We start from the raw sequence: 21,430 nt of genomic DNA on the forward strand, positions 1-21,430 counted from the left end.
AACTTCAGTCATACAGATATATCTCAACAAAAATGTCTGTCATATAACACATCGATCTAGCGATATTTGGCAAACAGACGGTAAACAGTGATCCAATCAATTCACTTTAAATTTTTCATGATAAAAAGTGTGAAATCCCCAATCGAGCACACGTGCCTGTTTCATATCAGGCTCCAAAATCATACCACCCCAAAACGATAAGCTCCACGCGTTGCATCTTTTATCGGTCGAAAATCTTCATTCTTCAAACAGGAAACGTTACGCTTGAAATCCCTTTTGAAGAAAACAATGTTGTTTATCATGGCCTCGTGCTGAGAATTTACAGATAAAGAATGTAAAGTGTCCAAAAAACAAGGTACAAAACCGTGCCACACGCGCTTACTTTATCGCAAGTCACTTGTACATGGGAAGGGAGCGGTAAAGCTATATTCTTTTTTATAGGAGAGCGTAAAATTCGACTATATTTTTTTTGTTAATTCATTTTTTGGAGGCTTCGAACCTATTGGTTGACATTCACCTATAGAATTCGACGGTGATTTGACTGTTTTTTTTTTTGTGTTCAACAAATCAAAAATGAGGATTTAATCTTACAGTCTTTTAGCAAATATTTCGCAAGAACTTCACAATTTTGAGAACAATAGTAGCTTGTTGTAGAACAATGTGCTTTTATAAAAAAAATCTAGAAAAATTCTTTTGTTTTTTTTTTTGTATCTATTCAATGATTATCGACATTGTTCGTGTAGCTTTTCGAATAGTTCTGTTATTCTTCTATAGTTCTTCTGGTGTACGGAATTAACACCGGATGTGTCTTCTATCATATACGATGATAAAAAGAGAAATAGTAAAGTTTTCCCAACTCGCAACACTCAATTAATAATAAAATAAATTTGCTATAAAAAACAATATGGCTTAAATTTGGAGAAAAAACCAATATACATTTGTTATATCAGCGTCTTATTATATTAAATAAGACAATCAAAAACATATGCAAATCATTAGAGTTGTATAAGAATTTTGTAATGTATTTAATGCCTTTCCTCCCAGTTCTACATCCTTTTTTAGCGTATCCAAGCGTTTGTGGTTGAAGGATACTAAATTGGTAGCACACACCCTCTTAATCAGCCACTTTTAAAACCTTTTTTTTACCATCCGGATAAAAAAAAAAACAAACAACAGCCTGAAAGCCCATATTGGTGATAAGAAGACAAAGAAAAGTTAGCCGAGAATCAATTCCAATCTTTTCATTATCACCCTTAAAATACGCCAGCGGTTGAAAGTTTGACATCTTTTGTGTTTCCAAAAATAAATTTAAACCCTCCCATGTGTCGTGTATATATGTGTGAGAGAGATCTCATCATCAAACACGTTCCCAATTCGCAAACTCACGGTACATGCGTGTCATCTTATCACGTACCACCACCACCACCACCACCTCTACATACCCCTCTTGGGGGTGTCACGGGTTCCCTAAAGTTGAGTCCACGCGCTGCACGGTATTACGCATCGGGCAGGGTAAAGTTCGGCACGGTTCGGCTAGCACGTGGCACGATCATCACCGTTTTCGTCAGATCGGTCGTCCAGATGTAGGTCACGGTAAGGAATCGCACGCAAGTGTACTGAAACCGATAAGAATAAAAAGGGGTTTTCCTAAGTTGCTCCTAAAATTACTCTCCAATAGTGTGTCCAGCTGTCCAGCTGTGAATGAAGGCGCTCCTCTACGTCCACCGCATCGGTAGTAATTGAAGCGTCTCAAAGGAAGAAAGATTTTCCCCCCCGAAAAAAAAGGTGGGAGAGCGTTAGGCCGGTTTTGTCTGATTACAGTGGTGCCGATACGTTCTCAGCTAGTAGCTTCATTCATACTGGTGGTGGTTGCTAGGGCGCGTGGCTCACCCCGCTCATTACGCGTCGTGCTGTGCGAGTTGTTGGACGCGTTGTTTCGCGCTCCGTAGTAAGCCGCAATTTGTTTCGCGTTTTTTTACGCGCAATAGTACACGGGGAGACACGTATCAAACGGTTGTGGCACGCAGGGTGGGGGTGGATTAATGGTGGACATTCTGTGACGCTTATCAGCAACGGGGTGTAGGGTGTACGGTGGAAATCAACATCGGTGCGGGTGGTACGAAAAGGGGAACCGATATTGTTTGACACACATGTGTTTATGTATTTTTCGTTTTGTCGCAGATCTTTACGCGTGCGTTCACGCTTACCGCACAAGGGTGGGTACCCTTAAATTGTGTTGGTTGGTTGGAGGAGTGGTGGTTCTACTGCTAATAAAATCATCGATCCCGCTAGCTGTCCAGTGCAGTGCCGTATCAACCCCAGCGAACGGAACATCCCAGTAAAAGGACGACTGAAGGGAAAAGCTTTTTCTTTTCCTTCTCAACGATCAACTAATCGGCCATCGCGACGTTTTTTGTGAAGTGAAGGTGAAAGGTTCAAAGAATAGAAGCGAAATGTTGCGTATACATCAAACGGTGGTGTCGTTACTATTTCTCGTAATGCACTGTGTGGTGTCGTGTTCGAGCGGAAGTGGAAGATCACTGATCGCGGGAGAGATGCAACCGGACAGCTCCTGCGATCGGGTGGGCGAGCCACGTGTTTGCATCGCGGAAGGATGTCTGGGTGGTACGTACATGCCGGGAATGGCCGGTGAACAGTTCGAAGCATTTTTGGGCATTCCTTTCGCGAAGCCACCTGTCGGGGAGTTACGATTTGCGGTAAGTAGAAGCGAAACGTTTAGTTATTTACAGCTGAGCACACAATCTCACCCATTTTCATTGAGATACATAACATCGAAACGTGTTTCTTGGGCGATCAAAATAAAATCGCATTTTGTACACCAACAATTGCAACAATAACATAAAAGAAATAGATTGTGAATCATTTTTTTTTGTTTCTGAAGAACGGCCAGGTCATATGAAGATAAAATTTATTTACAATATATAATTAAAATTAAAATAAATCCATTAATCATTTTTCTTACGAATCAACAAACAAAATTAAAACAAGAATCGTGATTGAATTTTGTATTGGTACTTTTAGTGGAGAGTTCTTGAATAAAAATAGTCCATTTACCAATTGTGCCCGTAATTAATTGACAATCATTATGCATATTGAAATTAAGGGAACAATCGTTTATGCAAATTCTAAAAGAAAAAATATAACAAAAAGTCTGGTGAGCAGAAATTACTTTTCCTCAAAGTTTCTCTAATTATGGCAATAAATAGCTTTTGAAAATTAAACTTAAAAGAAAGTCAAATTAAACAAAAAAAAAATTCCTTCACAAAAGCTATCATTAATATGAGTGCAATCACGAGAACGGAATGATAGGGGTCGTGTTAAATCAAAACTAACTGCAGCACGGGTACTTATGCACCTGACGACAGTTTAATCATTGTTTTCGACGTTTTAAAACATCATACAGTCGCATCCAACGGGGCATTAAAAACAGCCATTCGATGCAGTTGCACCCGTTGCAAGTCGTTTAATATCGATTAGATTGCACAACTAGCCAATTTCCCACGCCCCTACGTCACGGCAGCGTATTGCATTGAATGCAAATTATTACCTTGAGCCTTGGGGGCTGGCGATTTTTCCAGCGTAAAAGTGTAATATGATCGAGGAAAAACTTTTAACCTGAAACCATTGAATAAGCTCCACTTTTTTTTGCTTGCTCACTCTCCATCGTTCCCGTATCAGAAGTTTGGTTTCCGTACCGCAGCAAAAGGTTGTTTGTGCAAAGTAGTATTTGTTGATACAGTTGATAAACTTTTTCACGGTGTAGCATTGAAGAAGAAGAAGAATATAACGATCAATGACAGAGTCACTTATTGTGTGCATTTGCAAATCTCTTCACAGGATCCCATCCCCAACGAACCTTGGAGCGAGCAGCTGTATAATGCTTCGTTCGAGCGATCGATGTGCATGCAGCGGAACGATCTGCTCCCGAATCCACCCGTCACCGGTAGTGAGGATTGTCTCTATCTAAACGTTTACAGACCAAAGGTGAGTCAGAGTCCATGCGTATAAAGTCCCCCCAACCCCTCCCCCCACCTCCATCGACCGATGGAGCTTGAAGGCTCGTGGCCACGCGCCCAATCATTTACGCTTGAACCACTCGGTCACGCGGTACTGATGTCGCGTGGGAACCTGATCACTTCCGCACTACGCATACCCGGCGCCGGCGCCATGTCACAGCAGCAAAACAGCAGCCACAGCCGGCCTGCAAGCATGTGTTACTGTGGCCGTACAACAGACTAAGCTAGCAACAGTAAACACACACACTCCCCAGCGAGTTTTTGCGAGGAGAATGCTGTAGAACCCAACAGCAAGGTGGTCCTCCCATTTTGCGCGATTTCGTGTGAGGAGTGCGCGTGGCATATTAGCACGAGTGCGCGCGGGCACATTCACCCTGTAACACCCTGCTTACAAATTCCGGTTTTTGATCGTTCTGCTGATTAGGCGTCTCGTTCGGTACGCTAACCACCGCGCACGTCTGTGTACCGCGTGCCGAATCAGCCAACTGCGTCTGCCGGAGAAGGAGACTGGGCAGAAGCGACTGCCACCCAGACCCAGGGCTAAGGGTGGGTTGTATTTAATTGTGGTTTATTTTTATACCTCCCTGGCAATGGTTTATGACTGGTGGAGCCGATAGTCCGGCTCCGAATGGCTGTTGATCAATGGCAACGACTTGTTTGCAATTAGAAACACGTGGCACCACGCGCACGCTTGGTGTGAATGAAAGTGAAAACTAGCTGTCGTTAACCATCCACTTGCGTACGATGATGGAGGGCCCGAGAATGATCTTGATCGGAGTAGCTACGCAACAAGACGTCATCTTTAGTGTTTTTTTCTTCTCTTCCTCTACAGGAATGTTCTGAACCGACAAGCTCCGTTTCCAATTTACCTGTAATAGTGTACATCCATGGAGGTGGTTTCTTCTCCGGTACAGCGAGCCCTTCATTAGTTGGTCCAGAGTACATAATGGATACTAAGCGGGCAATATTTGTCTCCATTCAGTATCGACTCGGTGTGCTTGGTTTCCTCTCGACGGGAGATTCGGCCGCACCCGGTAACTTTGGACTGAAAGATCAAACGCTTGCCCTGCAGTGGGTCAAGCGAAACATAGCCAGCTTTGGTGGAAACGATCAGTTGATCACGATTGTTGGTCAAAGTGCGGGTGCTACCTCCGTGCATATGCATATGATCAGTCCACTAAGCCGTGACCTCTTCCATCGGGCGATTATGATGAGCGGTAACTCACTAGTACCATGGAACATTCCCACAAAGGATCCACTAGCATTGGCCCGCTCCACAGCCGAGGTGGTGGATATAATGGGCGCAGAAAATTTGTCCATCAAAAGTTTGATTGCGGCACTGCGTGAAATTCCTGGAGAGCAGCTCGTCGGTAATATATATAAATTGAAGGTGAGGATCTTTATGATAGACAAATTCTGCACAAAACGTCATTGTAATCTTCTCCTTACAGCTTTGGTCAGTCGATCCATTAACACTGTTCCGGCCAGTAGTGGAATCGAAAGACTCTCCCAATGCGTTCCTTATTGAGGAACCGAAGGAAAGTTGGCTGAATGGGAACTATCAGCAGATTCCCTACATGGCTGGATACGTCCCGAACGAAGGAGCTATCCGTGCGCTGTCAATCTTCAAGAATGAGGAATTGTTTAACGAGCTGAGAAATAACTTTAGCACCATTCTACCGATCCTGCTAGAGCGACCTCCATCAAAGTCACTGATTGAAGAGATACGATCACGGTTCCTGAACGACACTACCGATGAAGATCCGATTCGACCGGATAACCTACAAGCGTTCGTTAATGTGAGTTTAGTTGCGCGTACAGGTCGCGAAAGAACTTTAAAATACTCATTACAAACTTTCTCACAGCTTTACAGCGAGGCTTCATTCATCTATCCCGTTCAGTTGGGTGTTAAACAGTACATTACCATGGCAGACACCAACATGGCACCGGCCAGTGTGTACAAACTGTCGTACAAAGGCAGATACTCCTATTCCATCATCTACGCAGCCGGTGATCCTGCTGACTACGGTGTGGTACACTGTGACGATTTGAATTATCTCTTCCGCCAAACCGCCATTTTCCCCGACTACCCAGCTGGATCGCCCGAACTCAAGATGGTGGACACATTCGTGAACTTTTTCATCGATTTCGCCACGACCGGGTAAGTGAAAAGATCGGGTTAGATCACGAAAATGCTTCAATATATTCTTATTTCTGCTACCAACAGCCGAGCAGCGCAGCTAGCCCCATACCGGGAATGCAAAAACGAGAACCAAGTGGACCAATCGCTTGACTGTGATGTGCAGGAGTTTGTTCGGGTCGGTGACGAGGTGCAGGTGAACGTTATCAACGCCCGAAATGAGGAAATGTTTGCCTTCTGGAAGAATTTCTACTGAAAACCAACTCAACATGGTGGCAGGTGTTTTTAATTGTGATACTTAATAACAAATTCCAAAATGTCCGGTGGACACAAACGGCGGACATCACGGAGTACACAGTGCAAATGTAAGATAATGTTCTAATTCTGAAGAGAATTGCTTTGGCTTTTGTTTTGTATTTTTTTTTGTTTTTCGTTAAGCATTATGTACCATATCCAGTTTGATTGTTGTGTTAGATTAGTTTGTACTTGATTTACAAAGTGTAAATTGTGCCGGAAAGAGCTGCAATTGTTACTATACATCGAAATAAAAGGGAATGTAAGATAGGTCAGTTGCGAAGTTTTTTTGTGTTTTCCTTTAAACTCATCAATCACGCCAAGGAGCGTCTGAATTTTTACGATACCCACACAAAGAAACGCTAACGACTGACGGTAACCGTTAATCGGCGAAACCTGTTTCCGGTTCGGTCAATACTATGTGGTACGCTAAACAGCTTCTAAACCAGTATTTGCGATTAATGCCACTGTTGCTGTTCTGGAATTCTTCCCATTATGCTGCTTGTTGCAAATATGTCTTTCACACTCTCAACACTAAGAACCGATTACTGTAGATCAGCTCTGGTCCTCGATTTTCGACAGCTTAACAATTGTAACACTTTCGCCTCCCCCTTATGCTTAACGAACTCCGGTGGAGTCGAAGAGAAAGTTCGCAGAAATCACCATCTGGCCGGTATATAAAAGAACGCACTTCACGAACGGGGTCAGTTTAGAGCAAACCATAATGTCAGCTCGTGTGGTAGTGATTCTGACGACGGTGGTGTTGCTAGCTATCCTTCCATCCGTGGCCGGAAATCCTTTCGGACAAAACGTCCCAAGAGTTTGCATACAGGATGGGTGTATGCATGGATCTTGGATGAGAAGCATACACGGTGAACGGTACGAAGCGTTCATAGGAGTACCATTCGCAAAACCACCCACTGGAGCACTACGTTTTGCTAATCCGGTACCAAACGATCCCTGGGCGGACAAGGATTTGGATGCGTCGGGAAGAATTCCTCGGGCACCATGTTTGCAGCAAAATCTCTTTCTACCCGAACGTGGAGTCGAGGGTAAGGAGGATTGTCTATATCTTAACGTCTACAGACCATTTCTGAGCAGCAAAAAAGAAGGAAAGCAGAACTCTACAGCAACGCTGCCAACACTCGTGTACATCCATGGTGGTGGCTTCCTAGCCGGTTACAACTCTCCTCTGGTGGCTGGAGCAGAAAAGCTCATGGATCATCCGGTAATACTGGTGACGATTGCATACCGTCTGGGAGCTTTTGGGTTTCTTTCGACCGGTGATGAAGCGGCTAGCGGAAACTTTGGTCTTAAGGATCAACGTCTAGCACTGCGTTGGGTCCAGCGCAATATTGAAGCTTTTGGTGGTGATCCTAAGCTGGTGACGATCATGGGGCACAGTGCAGGCGGTGCTTCGGTACATCTACAGCTAATGCATCTGGGCAACGAAGGTGTTTTTCAGCGTGCGATCAGCCTTAGTGGAAATGCGCTCACACCCTGGAGTGCTCCAAGGACGAATCCGGAACAGCTTGCTCGCACACAAGCTGAGCTGTTGGGGATAAAAGATGCACACCAGATGACTACTTCCGAGCTGGTGGAAACCCTTCGAAGTATTGATGCTGATCGGTTCGTATATAGTTACAAAGGTTTTACGGTAAGTTTTAACGCTTATTTAATTGTGATTTATACTAAAAAAAAACAAAATAAATTTGCTTTCTACCAGAATGGATCACGCTATCCGGTGATTGTATACGGACCTGTGGTAGAGTCAACTACCGTGAAAGATGCTTTCTTAACGGACACTCCAAAAGAATTATGGTCCCTAGGAGAACATCTTTCTGTGCCTTGGTTGACAGGAATCGTGCCAAACGATGGGTTCATTTTTAGTGCGCCCATACTGAAGGACACCGACTGTTCTGAGAAAACATTTGCTCAACAGAAGACGCTCCTTCTGAACGTACTTGGAGGTGCGAAACAGTCAGACGCATTGCCAACACTGATGGAACACTTTTTCAATAATCAATCCACGAATGGGCAGTGTTTCACAAAGGAACATGTTAACATCCTGACTAAGGTAAGACGATAGATGGAGGCCATTTGCAAACATTTATAAATGGTTCTACTATTTCTACTTACAGGTCTTTAATGAAGGCTTATTTGAGTATCCACTCATACTAAGCGTAAGACAGCACGCTAATCACACCCGATCAAAAGCTCCCATTTATCTGTACAAATTCAACTATAAAGGTCCTCATTCGTACTCCTCCATATTAGCTCCAGATAACGATCCACCACAGGATTTCGGTATTGTGCATTGCGATGAGCTGATCTACATTTTCCGTGCTCCCATACTGTTTCCGGACTTCCGTCGGAACTCTCCGGATGCAAAAGTTACCAAACAGATGACAAAGTTGTTGGTAGACTTTGCACGAACAGGGTAAGCTTTGCTGCGGTGATAAACTATTGTACATTCTCATTATATGATGTTTTTACCTCGTTGCAGTGTTGCGCCTAAAAGCACAGAAGGCAAAACGAGCTCCAGTGATTTTCCCCAAGCATTGGAATTGATCAACTCAAACAGTGAGGATGAACCACTTATACAGAAGTATACTAATTTCTACAATGAAGATATGTACAACTTTTGGACTCGTTTCTACAGTTACTAGAGATAACAAGAACTAAAGTTGAATGTAATTAAAACTCCTGAGAATTGTTTTTAAATTTTATTTATCTCCTCATTTGGAGCACATTCCTGCACAATTGGCTCTCTATTATGACAGCTTCTGATGGGTAACAATCATCCTGATAGGATTCATAATTGCAACATTGTGGAGATTTTTCTTTTAGATCTTCCTTGCACCGTTTCTGGCATTTAATAGAAAACTAAATTCGATTCCCTCATTGTAACACTTTCTTCAGTTCTTCCTACCAGTCCTTCAGTCCTTCTATCCGTATCTTGTATTTGTGTTCGTCTTTATAGGCTCCTTTTTGGAGATGTCTTTACAAAATAACACACATTACCTCGATGACCCGTAACACGAAAAGGCCAACCGGTAGGAACAGCTCACTACTTAACTTTGGTTGTAAACACGCGTGTGATTCGAGAACAGATTTTTTGTTTTGATTCATTCTTCCGTTTCATCTATTTATCCTACAACTAGTTTAAAACTCACTCGCAATTTGCAAAAGGCACCGCCAGCTTGTCCTAACTTTCAATCAAAAATCAAATGAAAAAAACACGCATAAAATAAGGGTAAAAATGCACTTGCGTTCTACGCCTGGTATTCTCAGCCCTGTTCCTCGTACTATAAGGAGACATCAAGCCAAATTTCTAGATAGGGGACAGGGAACGCCGCTGACTTTCCGTAAGATCAGGATGCCAAAAATCCACAATCAACACTAATCGCGTCTCTGTTCCATTATGCCACACCTCGTGCTCGAAGCTATCGTCAAATATTAACCACTTTCCGTCCTCCCAAGATCTACAAACGAGAATCAAAAACCCGCATTAAAATCTTACTGGTTTCTCCACACAAAAAGCGTTTAGCAGTGATCTTCTTACCGTGTTTCTTCAGCCACCCGTATGTAGGTACCTTGTGGGACTCTCAAACCCAAATGAGCTCGTATTCGACAGTTCGTCGGTCCACAGTGTGGCCACACGTGCGTTCCGGGATGCATTACACTAAACTTCACCTGACCGCGCTTGCAGGTGCGAGCTGCCGGAAAGTATTGCTCCACCAGTCGACATGTAAGCGGTGCGCGAGCACAGTTACGCTCCACCCGAGTGCCCCGGGAAAACAGTTCCAGCTGCTTCCAGTCACCCCGATCGCGCAAATTTTCCGACTCATTCACAAACACACCGGCACTGTTCAGCAGCTTGAGACCTTCGTCCCGTACCTGTTTCCATTCGGTGCGAATAAGTTCCAGCTCGGTAGCATATGTCGTTTGGTCCACCGTCCAGAACGGGCGTGATCGCAATCCATCGACATTGTACAGAGAGCGTTGATAGAGCGACAGAAACAGCTTCTTTTGAACACCTTTTCGGTAGACGTCCAGTGCCTCGCGATTACGCCCTAGCCTTTGTAAAGCATCGCCAAGCTGGAAGTAGAACCGTCCATCCTGCGTGCCTGGATGTTCTGTTTCGATACCTTCCTGCAGGTACTGGGCAGCAAGCTCCATGTTTTGATCCAACGTTTTCAGAATGAATCCATAGTGTACCAGCGCGAATCCATCGTCAATCCAACGAAGTAAAGTTTCGTGGAGTACGGCTTTTGCCTCTGCAAGTCTGTGCGAGAAGAAAAGATCACGTTACATCTTGCAATGTGCATACGAACATTCCCCTTTTCTCTAACGAACCTGTTCATGTACAGATAGCTGACGGCAAGCTGATTCCGATACTGCGGTTCGTTATCGAAACGTCGAATCAGCACCTTGTGCACCTCGATCGCTTTCGCATGCTGACCCTGAAAGCGCATACGATCGATGCATCGTTCCGCTATCGTCTTGAGCGTTGCATCATCCACCGCGAGCTCTTGTTCAATCACCTTCCGATAGGCGGTGATCGCTTCGATCAGAACCGTGTTACTGCGCCGTTGTTCGGCCAGCGCATCCAAGCATTGTGCTCGGCCGACTAATGCCGCGATAGAGTTGGGTTTTCCAAGGATAATACGATCGAAGATGGCCAACGCTTCTTGGGGCTTGTTCTACTCCACACAATTGAGCGACGTTTTGTGTGTATGTGGGCAGTGTTGACGTACGTGGATGTGATCAGGTTAGGTCAGGTAAAGTGTGTGTCCATTTAATGCAGCGTTGATAATAATCCAAGATGTTAAGGGAGCGTTAAAAGTTGTAGCAAATAAATTCACACACACACACGCACACGATCCATACGCATAAGGCATATTGTTAGAGCAGGAAAGTAGGGGATTTAAATGCGCGAAGAGTACAGCAGTACAATAAAGAATAATTTAAGCGTTTGAAGAAGCATTACATAAACGGGAAAGAATGGAAAAAAATAAAATAAAGGCAAATACATTAATCACTAAGATAAACACAAACAAACTGCAGAACTTCATTTTCAGGAATGTTTTCACAATTTGTTCATTGAATTTGTAACAGCAATCGAGAAGTTTGATAGCACTTTTCATGTAAAGCGTATCGGTATCTGCTGTTTAGTGATCTTGCCGACAATGTGCCGATATACGCTTCGGGTGGGTGTCCAAAACGGAATTTCAAAATCACTAATTCATGAACGGATTGGAGCATTCCTATTTATTTTTGTAGCATAAAAGAGCTCGTGTGAGCTGAGCAAGCTACTATGAAACCATTGCGTTCGGTGTCTCGTATATTCGAGCTTCAAAAGCAAATGTGTTATCGTTGTTTAAACACACCATAAACATCACAGATCAGTACACACAGGCACACACCTAAAACTATTGCCATGTTTATTCGCGTTCCATAATGGTAACGTTAGTTCTTTGTAACTATTTCGTTTCAATAACTCAAACGTTAACAAGTCTGCAATTCTAAAAGCGTCCAGTCTAAGTACATTGTCCTTCGTCCAGTCTCTTCATTAACCGTATTCTGTCAGTGTGAGGCGTCCGGTGAGTAGCTCTTAACATTGTCATGCTGATGATTGTGCTATCACATTAGGAATTTCACTCGTCCTCTTTGTTGTATGTGCGCTTATTTCATGGGAAGGTCATCTTAATTCCGTCTGTTGCTTCTTCTATTCACTCTAAAGCTAAGGGATGTCTTACACGCACACGCGTTCCGGTGCGCTCAGGCAAAACTATTTTAAATTTGGGATTGTAAATGAAGGTGTGGATGTTTCGCTCTTCAATGGTTGGGTTTATTCGAACCCAAATTCCTGATATGGATAAAAACAAAAATGCCGCATGAAACATCATATTTTCGTGGTACGGGGTGAACAAGTCGTATCTGGGAAAATGTTTCGTCCAACGTTCCGCTACTTACCTCGTCAAGTTGCTGCTCAGCTCTTCTTAATTCTTCCTGATAGGACCGATCAGCTTCTTCAGCTCTCGAGGGGATTTCTGTACGGATAACGTACCAAGGCATCGCAACCGTGTGTTGAACGGTTAACGTTGCGCACAGGAAACGGAAACAGATAAAAATACGATACAATAATTAAATGGCTCTGCGCAGCTGAAGTGCGGTTACTTTGCGGGGATATCTCGGAAATGAAGTGCGAGCTGTGCTTCTGCTTCAAGTATCACAGAAGTGAATTCAAGAATCAAGCTAAGTATTCTACCAGATACTACAGAATCACGTAAATATATGGCAATCTTTGCAGCGCTCATATGAGATGATCATTTTGAGGAGGTGAAACGGGATGAGGGCAATCTAAGGATGTGTGAAGTCCCGTGCTACGGATGAATGCTATGAGCGGTGAACACTTTTGAAAGCATCTTGAAGGTGAAGGTTGTGTGTACAAATGTGCATACAAAACTACTACGCAGCAGCGATGACTTATGAGCCAACCACGCAGGCGAGCGAGCGTACAAACGAGCGGGCGAGCGAACACACGGTGCATTCTCTATCTATGGGTCGAGATTCGATAGTATTTTTGATTTGTTTTGCCTCTAATACGCATAAATACTTGTCCAGCCTGCTGCAGTTGCTTCGTCATCATCGTCGTTTCCCTCTGGTGCGGCAGCTTCGGTGGCCGGTAGCTTGCCGTACTTTTCCTCCAAACGTCGCATCAGATCCGCATCATCGACATCGGACGCTTCCTCTTCGTCACCGCCCGGCGGAATGTTGTCGTCAGTCAGCGGTTCTTCCTCCTCATCCGAACCGTACTGATTTAGCAGAACCGACTCAATATCGTCGATCACCTCATCCTCGTCCTCGTACACAATTTCTTCCTCCTCCGCGTACTCGCTGTACTCTTCCGCGTATTCGTTCGGTTCTAGCTCTTCCTCGCTGGTGTCCGGTACAAAGAGGTTTTCCTTACTACCATTATCTCCCGCCGGAAGGGGTGATGTGCGCTCTAGCTCAAACTCTGGCTCAAGCTCGTATTCCAGCTCATTTCGTTCGGGCAAGAGAAACTCAACATGTTTTGGTTTCGCAGACTGAGCGGCTGCTCCAGCGTTTCTAGCCGACTCAGCTGGCGATGGTGTTCTCGCTACAGTGGATCCCGTGGGGACAAGCTTAACGAATGCGTGATCGCGTTCAATCGGTGGTGATGGGATTTCCGAAAGCAATGCCGTTAGGACCGACTTTGCCTCTACCTTCACACTTACATTTTCGCTCTTTTCCACCGGTTCATGCATCCGATCGGTTTGTGTTTCCGTTCCGTCCGCCGGTATAACGATTGGATCTTTATGCAGGCCATATATGAGCTTGTTCACTGCACCCTTTGGTGGTTTTTTACGTGCCAGTAGTGAATCTTTTGTCACCTTCTTTGCCGTAGGTTGTTCCATTGATGCTGATTGAATGGAAAATGTTTCCTGTTGTCGCTCGTTATCTACGGTCTCTAAAGGAGATCGGTACATTGAATTGAAATCCTCAAACGTAATCGGTACAAATGCACCGATTTCCTGTTCCTGTTTTATGACATTTTTTTCTTCGTCGTCCTCTTCAGGTATTGCTTCTTCATCGCCTTCCTCAATTTCTTCTTCCATTTCGTACTCGTAATCATCACCGGAATAACGTTCGACGTCATCGTCATCGTCAAATATGATCACTGACAAACAAAAGGAAGATTATACTTAACGAAATTTTAGAACACCTAATCAATCCAACTCACCATTTCCTTCGATGACTCCGGTATTATCCGAAAACGATCGATTCGGTGGACCAGCATAAACAAAATCATCCAATACGGTTTTGGTGACCGTTGGTTCCACGTTTGATGCTTTGGTTGGTACGATCGTCGGATTAATGGTAGATGATACGTTGGCAGGAATGCTATCCACTTTCAGTTTATCGTCGCTTTCATTTGTCGGTTTTTCTTAGATGATGAAAACACGTTGTATTATTGGCACATACTATAAATGTCACATTTCCACTTTCAAACACATAACATCAAAATGTTACAAACCATAGCATCAAATTAGCATTTTTCATGCAAATCACCTTTAGGTTATAAATTGATACAACACATAATAAGCCAAATTTAAATATCCACAATTATTGAGGTTATCCAAAATAATATCAGCTGTGATATAATAGCGAATCGGTATGAATAATTATCGAGCTCGAAAGTGCAAATTATTAGCATTAAGGTACGACAGAAAATTATACATTAAAAAACATCAATTGTATAGTCATCCGAACAACTTGTTTAAAAAAAAAGTCATGTGAAATAAAGAAAAAGAAAGTGAACACGCAAGGCATGTGTTAGATAACGCCATGCACAAACAAAATAAAGTGACACCAAATATAAAGAGCAATAAATGAAAAGTAAACAAAAGCTGTACACTAATCAAAACACAAAACAGTACAACGTACGAAAAAGGAACTTCAAATTAATAAAAGAAAATGTAAATTGAAGATTTCTTTAACAGATTAAACTACACAACATCAAACAAAAAACACATTAACACCAAAAACTGTACAACGTACACAATAGGAAAAAAAGACAATACAACTCACTGGTAGGAGCACGTGGACTAGTTAAGAGAAGATGCGCAGCACCGAGTAGTGCGACACCGACAAAGATTTTTACGGTAACTGAAAGTGTAGCCCAACAGGAGTTGTTCTTAGTACGGTTGTTTCAAACAGAAGAATTTATATGCTTTTTGCTACTAGCAACATGAACGCTTACTAGTTACTTGCTATGGTGTAACTGGCGTAGGTAAATTAACTATGTACTATCTTTATGCACGGAACCTAACCCTCGGCTGCATTTATCGAGCTAATTGAAAGCAATAAGTTGCACTTTCTTATCGAATCTGTATCTGTGAATGATTTGTTCAATGAGGTATGAAGCAGGAGGATTGATTCGGTAAGGTAAGGGATGATACAATTTGTGTGATTCTGTAGTATCATTCTGTAGCACAGTATAAAATGTGATCCATCCTCGGCACATTCGTTCATCTCCCGTCATCACTTACGTGAAGATTCCTCTTCCGGCTCGACAGCGGCTCTGCGTTCTTCCTCTGCTGCTGCGCGACGCTGCTGTTCAGCACGAACCTTCTCCAAATATTCTTCCTCTCCTCCGTCGTTGTCAACGAATTCACCAAAAGCGGCTTTATCGTCGTCATCGTCATCCACGGCATTGTCATCGTCATCCTCATCATCATCGTCGTCATCGTTTGCTGGTTGAGATCCACGGGTTACTTCTTCAATTTCTGCCTCGTCGCCATCGTCGTCCCCGTCCTAAAGTTTGAAATTGATCGTTTAATTCGTTTAGTTTACAATCGTACTATTTAAAAGTAGTAAACTTAGCCCATTATACTTCGTTCTATGTATCAAACTCAATCCATGCAAGCTTTTCTACCTCATTTACCTGTACTTCAACCGTCCCATGAGTATTTCCAGGAACATCTTCAACTTTCGGTACGTCTAACGACTCCGCAAGCTTGTTATAATTTCGTACCAACTCATCCATTTGATCTTTTAATTTGTCACCCGTTACAGCTTCTTCGGTTGATGCCGTGGTTGATGATGGTTGTGCCTGATTTTGTTCAGGTTCGCGGTCGTCGGTTTTTGAAGTTGTGGAGCTTTGAACGGAAGACTTCAGAATGCCTTCGTCGATAGAACTATTTTCAAGCGTTCGCAATCGTTGGTTAGTGCGATCATTCAAAGCATTAGAAAGCTTTCGGAAGCAGAATAAGCAGCACAAGAAAACGGTGAAGCAAAAAAAAGAACAAACATTCGTATAAAAATAATTATTATGTGTCACAAAACAAACAAACGCTAATATCTATGGGTATTAATTTTATGTAAATTAAAAATGGCATATTCAAAATATGAAAATGACTACATACTTCTTCATCAAATGGTGTATCATCCTGATCGTCATCATCATCAGCAATCTCATTTACGACGTCGTCATCATCATCATCATCATCAGCATCCCTTGCTTTTGTATTTCCAGCACCAGCATTCCTTTTCACCACGGATTCTAACAATTAAAATAATTTGTACAAATAAGTATACAAAATTACAAAACTAAATTCCTAATTTCCTAACACACAATCAGCACGTATAAAAGCAATAGTTATAGCCAATTGATAATACTAACCAGTATTGTCTTGTTTGCTCTTTAATTCTACATCATCTTCATCATCATCATCCTCTTCATCGTTTTCGTCATTGTCTTCTATTTTCATATCAGCTTCATCATCATCATCATCATCACCATCATCACCATCATCGTCATCATCATTTTCATTTTGTTCATTATTCTTGTCATTGTCAAATTTATCGTTCTTTTCTGTCTTAGTATTTGTCAATACTAAAGAGTGAAAGAAAAAAAACACGATGTTGAATCAATTGAAAAAAAAAACTAAAAAAGAATTTTGCCAAAAAATGTGTAAATTTGAACCAAATTTAAAAGTATTAAGCGATACGGACTAGCCGTTCTTGAAGCAAAAAATGTAAAAAAATATAAAAATGTTAAAAAATCTGTCAAAACGCATGAATGAAAAGCAAAAACCACAAAACAGTATGTTTAAAAAAATACAGATCGGTGCGCTCGTTTTATCTTGTCAACTTGATGTAGCCAGTACGTTTAATTTAATGTAAGCGGAAAGCAATGATTATGAGAAATGTGTCAAATAAAAAAAACACACAATTTAAAACATTCGATTGTCCTTTAAATCGAGTTTTAGTAAAAAAAACATGAACCATCCAATTACCATCGTCATCTTCGGTATCCTTATCATCATCATCATCATTGCCATCCGCGTCATCCTGATCATTGTCATTTTCATCGTCTTCGTCGTTATCATCATCATTATCTTGTCCGTTATTTGGTGCCTCATTCTTATCGTCATTATCATCATCATCATCATCATCGTCAACAACAATATTAATTTTATCGTTGGCACCTACAGCGTGCCAGGAACTGAGAAATAATTACGAACGACCTAAAACAAGTTTACCAAATAGTGTAAAGCTTACCGGCATCGTCATCATCATCTTCATCGTCCTGCCCATCGTCATCATCATCATCATCATCGTTATCATCGTCTTCAGCCGCAGCTGCAGCTTGCTGTTGAGCGGCTGCTTCCTGCTGGATGAAGATTTCCTCCACTTCATCGTCGTCCAGCTTTTGTGCTGGTCCTTCATCTTCATCATCATCTTGCACACCTTCCTCATCATCATCATGATCTTCTTCCTCCGCGTAAGGTGCACCATCGTCATGACCGTCATCACCGTCCTGATCGTGCGCATCATCATCATCATGATCATCGTGGTCATCCGCGGCGTGATGTTCGTCACCGCCATCATCATCATGATCGTCCAGTGAGTTGATGGCGGCCAGTATTTCATCGTGGTGGTGATCGTCCTGTCTCGTTTCATCGACCCAACCGTTGAAGAATTCGGAGTACCTCGATTCAGACAGTGGCGTATCATCGTTCGATACACCCTGGCTTTCCATAAGGATGAGGCCGATCAGTGCACCCAAACCGGCCAACAGGACGAAGAAAACGATCTTCGCACACCAGTGTCCACCGGTACCGTGATCACTGTGGATGTGCATCTGAATATCGCCCGGTTCCTTAGCGGCCTGAGCTGCCCCGGCAGACGATTGCTTCGGGGCATGGACGGTCGTTTCCTTAACCGTATCTTCATCATCTGAAATATTGACAAAACAAAGAACCATAATTACACACATTCATACGGTACGCCGTCCACTTTGGCTTCTTTCGATAGTTGGCTCAATTCCCATATGCCAACGGTTGTTTCGTCCACATGGCATGTGACGTGGCACACGTCAGCAAACACGCGGTATTCTCACTTTCAATACACCAGTTGCTTGACCCCCACAAGGTGCCACCTCAGTGAGTGCCGCACCACAAAGCTAACGCGCACACCCATCTGTATACTACACAACAGCCACTTCCTTCTCGTTTAACGGCTTTGGCTAAATGATATTTTTACATACGGCCTATCCTCACGGGGTGGCGCGTACCGGCAACAAAAAAAAAAACGCCGGCTATAAGTGCAAACCACCAGAAAACAACAACAAAAACAGGTGGAAAACAGCTCGGAAAAAACATCACACGATGCGCCATCCTTGGGCGAATATCGGAAAGAAAACACATTTCCCAATCTGAAAGTGGGATTTATGCGAACATGGACTTTCTTGTGTCGGACAAGATACAGTGGCGCACTTTGCATTTTGGTTTTTCTGCGTCAGCTCGGACTGACCGCATGACCTGGGTCATTGTTTACCAGCGGTCGATCTGACCTCCTTGTAATGTTTTCATCAAAAGGGAAACAAGTTAAATGCGTTTCAAATTTCGCAGCAAAGTGAGAACTGCGCTTTATATTTCGATCAATGAGGATCTCAACAAGATCTTTGAAGATCTTCAGGTAAGATCTGCCAAGCTGCGAAGTTTATGAATGAGAAGATAATGTAATTTTTGGATAATATTTTCTTTTAGCATTAGTAATAACGCTATCCACAATTATGCTGTGATCGTACAATAAAGTACAACAAGACGCTATAGACAGCACGTTTAGTCTTGTTTGATAATTCAAAGCTATGCGGCGATCGAATATTTTTCTCGTAATCATCATTTGCTAGCGTCCACAATATAGTTCAATAGATTCTTTAGTCAAAAACATTGCAGTAAAGCATATGGAAATATTACGACATTCTCATCACATTCGTCCGCTAGAATGGAAAACGACCTGCCGAAAGGGGACCGAACAGCGCCGCCACCACCACCGGCCAAGCACGTAAGGTTCAACGCCAAGACCGCCGCCGCAACGGAGCTATTTAAAGATTTTTCAGACAAGCTAATAATGTTCTAATTTAAAAGCGACCTCAAGGGAAGCCGCAGTAAAGACTCCGCTCCGGTCAAAGAGGCCTCACGCGTTCGTAACAGAACTAATTCGTTGCTTTAAATCTTCGTCCGTCCGATAAGAGATAGCTCTAGGCGAAGAGAACGTTTGCCAGAACCTTTCGCTATCTTCAACATGGCACGATTGTTCCCTATGGTTCCGATCGTTATCGCATTATTTTCCGGTGGCCGGTGCTTACTCTTACCTTTCTTCCTTTTTTTGTCCTTCCGCTTCTTAGGCTGCGTGTCGCCAGACATGTTGCTTCCTTACGATTGTGTCTTGGCTTTGAGTTTCCTTCACTGATTTATCTTTCGATTCTTATCACAACACTTTGTCACATACGACCAAAAACACACACACTCCCACACACACGATCTTCGAGTTCAGATGATTTGCTAGATGCTGTTGGATGCTGTGATGCACGGAAAAGTAAAAAATCACATATGTAAATGGCAGATCCTACAAAGTTCTGCTTCGCACGGTCTCACTTTCTACACACACTTCCGACTAAACTGTGTTGTGTTGTGCAGTGCCAACTGCGATAATAAGGCACGTTCGATATGGACGGGAGGAAAATATCTTTGGAAAGGCAACGGCGACGACGTGTTCTAATTTAAGATCACGCGGCCCACCCTGCCTTACCCGGTGGAAACCCGTGGCCGTTACCGCGGGCAAATTTTCTTCAGGTCCACTGTTCCTACCAACCTGCTGAAAAGGGGGAGATGAAGTGATGAAAACGCTTTGCTAAACAGTATGCCGAACCGCACTCAGTTACCGTCTGTTTGGTACTGATGTTGGCAGTTTAGTTTCAAAATCCGTCTACCGATCGGGGCACGTAAAGATTTGTTTCCTCGTTTGAGAAGGATGCGCACGCAGCCACGATTCTTTTTGGGCGAACGTTTTATTTATATTGGCAATGTCAGCGGTATACCGTTTGTCATTTGTGACTTTCGAATTGAGCAAATGTAATTTTCGATATTAAAATTCGTGGAAAAAGGGGACATTTATAAGGAAAGCATGTAAAACCTTTACACTGGAATACCGGTTGCCTGCGTAGGTGTGAAACTATCGTTTGGACAAATACATTTTCCATTTATGCGTACTTTTACGATAACGTAACATATTTGCAAATAATTGTAAATGTAGAAAATAACTAAGAACTCTGCAAGCAAGTAGTTTAGCAGCGAAACAGACTGAATTTTACACTATTTTACACTTGTTTTGTTTACCGGACGTTTGAAAAAAAAAATAACTAAACAAAACGTCCTGTTTGACAGTACAGTGCGTAACAAATTTTCTGTTGTTTCAAACACGCGTTGACAATTATACGACTCGTTCAAAATATCGGTTGAAAAGTTTCAAGTTATTGGAAGTTGTCATAATAATCGTTCATTATAAACATTTAATATTTTTATTTAAAACTATTTCACAGGAAACATACAGAATATACAGAAAACAAATAATTTTCAACACTATTGCCAAGATTGCACCACAAATAGGGTAGTATGCGGGAGAGTGTGTACGCAATGAAATTACCCTTCATCGGTACAGAACGGTTTTTACTAGTATAAAAATATGCTGAACTAAATTATATTTAGTTTGCAAAAATATTTTGCAAATCACGCACATGCAAAGTCTGTAGAGTAATGAGGTCTCGTAATAGAGGGGTTTTGGCAGCTCTTGGAATAACAATGAAAAATAAAAATGACAGATAGGTGTCCGAAGCTCCTACACGATGTTGTGTAGTTGTATGTGTACGGTTGTTTTGGAGGCTGCTTCAGCTGCTCGTGTAAACATGATTTTGTTTCAAGATATCCTACGATTAATTGTTGTAGATTTTATTTTCAAACGAAATCTTTTAATAGTGTGATTATCGTGTAATACAATGCGCAATGGAAATTTATGGAATAGTGCATATATTCCCCAAATTTTAACGTTGTAACGACTGTCGCAAAAACTACGAGCACTGAAA

General features: G+C 42.6%; 3 protein-coding genes across 5 annotated transcripts; 2 read left to right on the forward strand and 1 right to left on the reverse strand.

The window, feature by feature from the left end:
- Window positions 1-1,863: 1,863 nt before the first annotated feature.
- On the forward strand, window positions 1,864-6,746 carry LOC125770361 (juvenile hormone esterase-like). 2 transcript variants are annotated; one of them, XM_049439850.1, is made up of 7 exons: window positions 1,864-2,116; window positions 2,182-2,717; window positions 3,859-4,005; window positions 4,870-5,427; window positions 5,489-5,836; window positions 5,903-6,198; window positions 6,265-6,746. In XM_049439850.1, the coding sequence occupies exons 2-7, from the start codon at window positions 2,454-2,456 to the stop codon at window positions 6,431-6,433; spliced, it is 1,782 nt and encodes a 593-aa protein (XP_049295807.1). In that variant the 5' UTR covers window positions 1,864-2,116; window positions 2,182-2,453; the 3' UTR covers window positions 6,434-6,746. The 2 variants fall into 2 exon arrangements, with proteins under 2 accessions (XP_049295807.1, XP_049295808.1); XM_049439851.1 differs by having other exon boundaries at window positions 1,864-2,107.
- A 102-nt stretch (window positions 6,747-6,848) lies between these two features.
- Window positions 6,849-9,182, forward strand: LOC125770360 (juvenile hormone esterase-like). 2 transcript variants are annotated; one of them, XM_049439848.1, is made up of 4 exons: window positions 6,849-8,128; window positions 8,198-8,548; window positions 8,613-8,911; window positions 8,978-9,182. In XM_049439848.1, the coding sequence occupies exons 1-4, from the start codon at window positions 7,196-7,198 to the stop codon at window positions 9,138-9,140; spliced, it is 1,746 nt and encodes a 581-aa protein (XP_049295805.1). In that variant the 5' UTR covers window positions 6,849-7,195; the 3' UTR covers window positions 9,141-9,182. The 2 variants fall into 2 exon arrangements, with proteins under 2 accessions (XP_049295805.1, XP_049295804.1); XM_049439847.1 differs by having other exon boundaries at window positions 6,849-8,548.
- A 2-nt stretch (window positions 9,183-9,184) lies between these two features.
- Window positions 9,185-20,415, reverse strand: LOC125770365 (uncharacterized). The gene is made up of 16 exons (XM_049439855.1): window positions 20,164-20,415; window positions 19,664-19,870; window positions 17,566-18,243; window positions 17,301-17,492; window positions 16,685-16,897; window positions 16,428-16,564; window positions 15,947-16,255; window positions 15,552-15,816; window positions 15,091-15,168; window positions 14,243-14,446; window positions 13,767-14,179; window positions 13,094-13,583; window positions 12,451-12,527; window positions 10,831-11,177; window positions 10,037-10,759; window positions 9,185-9,956 (listed from the first exon to the last, which is right to left on the reverse strand). The coding sequence occupies exons 2-16, from the start codon at window positions 19,713-19,715 to the stop codon at window positions 9,806-9,808; spliced, it is 4,329 nt and encodes a 1,442-aa protein (XP_049295812.1). The 5' UTR covers window positions 19,716-19,870; window positions 20,164-20,415; the 3' UTR covers window positions 9,185-9,805.
- Between the last annotated feature and the right edge of the window lie 1,015 nt (window positions 20,416-21,430).

Source organism: Anopheles funestus, chromosome 3RL, assembly GCF_943734845.2.
Source record: "Anopheles funestus chromosome 3RL, idAnoFuneDA-416_04, whole genome shotgun sequence".
Taxonomy (NCBI): Eukaryota; Metazoa; Arthropoda; class Insecta; order Diptera; family Culicidae; genus Anopheles; species Anopheles funestus.

Excerpts from the sequence above, each read along its gene's own strand:
- LOC125770361 (XM_049439850.1), top strand. The coding sequence starts at position 2,454 with ATGTTGCGTATACATCAAACGGTGGTGTCGTTACTATTTCTCGTAATG. Across the intron at positions 2,718-3,858 it reads TCGGGGAGTTACGATTTGCG|GATCCCATCCCCAACGAACC; the intron begins GTAAGTAGAAGC and ends ATCTCTTCACAG. Across the intron at positions 5,837-5,902 it reads ACCTACAAGCGTTCGTTAAT|CTTTACAGCGAGGCTTCATT; the intron begins GTGAGTTTAGTT and ends ACTTTCTCACAG.
- LOC125770360 (XM_049439847.1), top strand. The coding sequence starts at position 7,196 with ATGTCAGCTCGTGTGGTAGTGATTCTGACGACGGTGGTGTTGCTAGCT. Across the intron at positions 8,549-8,612 it reads ATGTTAACATCCTGACTAAG|GTCTTTAATGAAGGCTTATT; the intron begins GTAAGACGATAG and ends TTCTACTTACAG. Across the intron at positions 8,912-8,977 it reads GTAGACTTTGCACGAACAGG|TGTTGCGCCTAAAAGCACAG; the intron begins GTAAGCTTTGCT and ends ACCTCGTTGCAG.
- LOC125770365 (XM_049439855.1), bottom strand. The coding sequence starts at position 19,715 with ATGTCTGGCGACACGCAGCCTAAGAAGCGGAAGGACAAAAAAAGGAAG. Across the intron at positions 16,565-16,684 it reads GAGCAAACAAGACAATACTG|AATCCGTGGTGAAAAGGAAT; the intron begins GTTAGTATTATC and ends TTTAATTGTTAG. Across the intron at positions 9,957-10,036 it reads CGGGTGGCTGAAGAAACACG|ATCTTGGGAGGACGGAAAGT; the intron begins GTAAGAAGATCA and ends TCTCGTTTGTAG.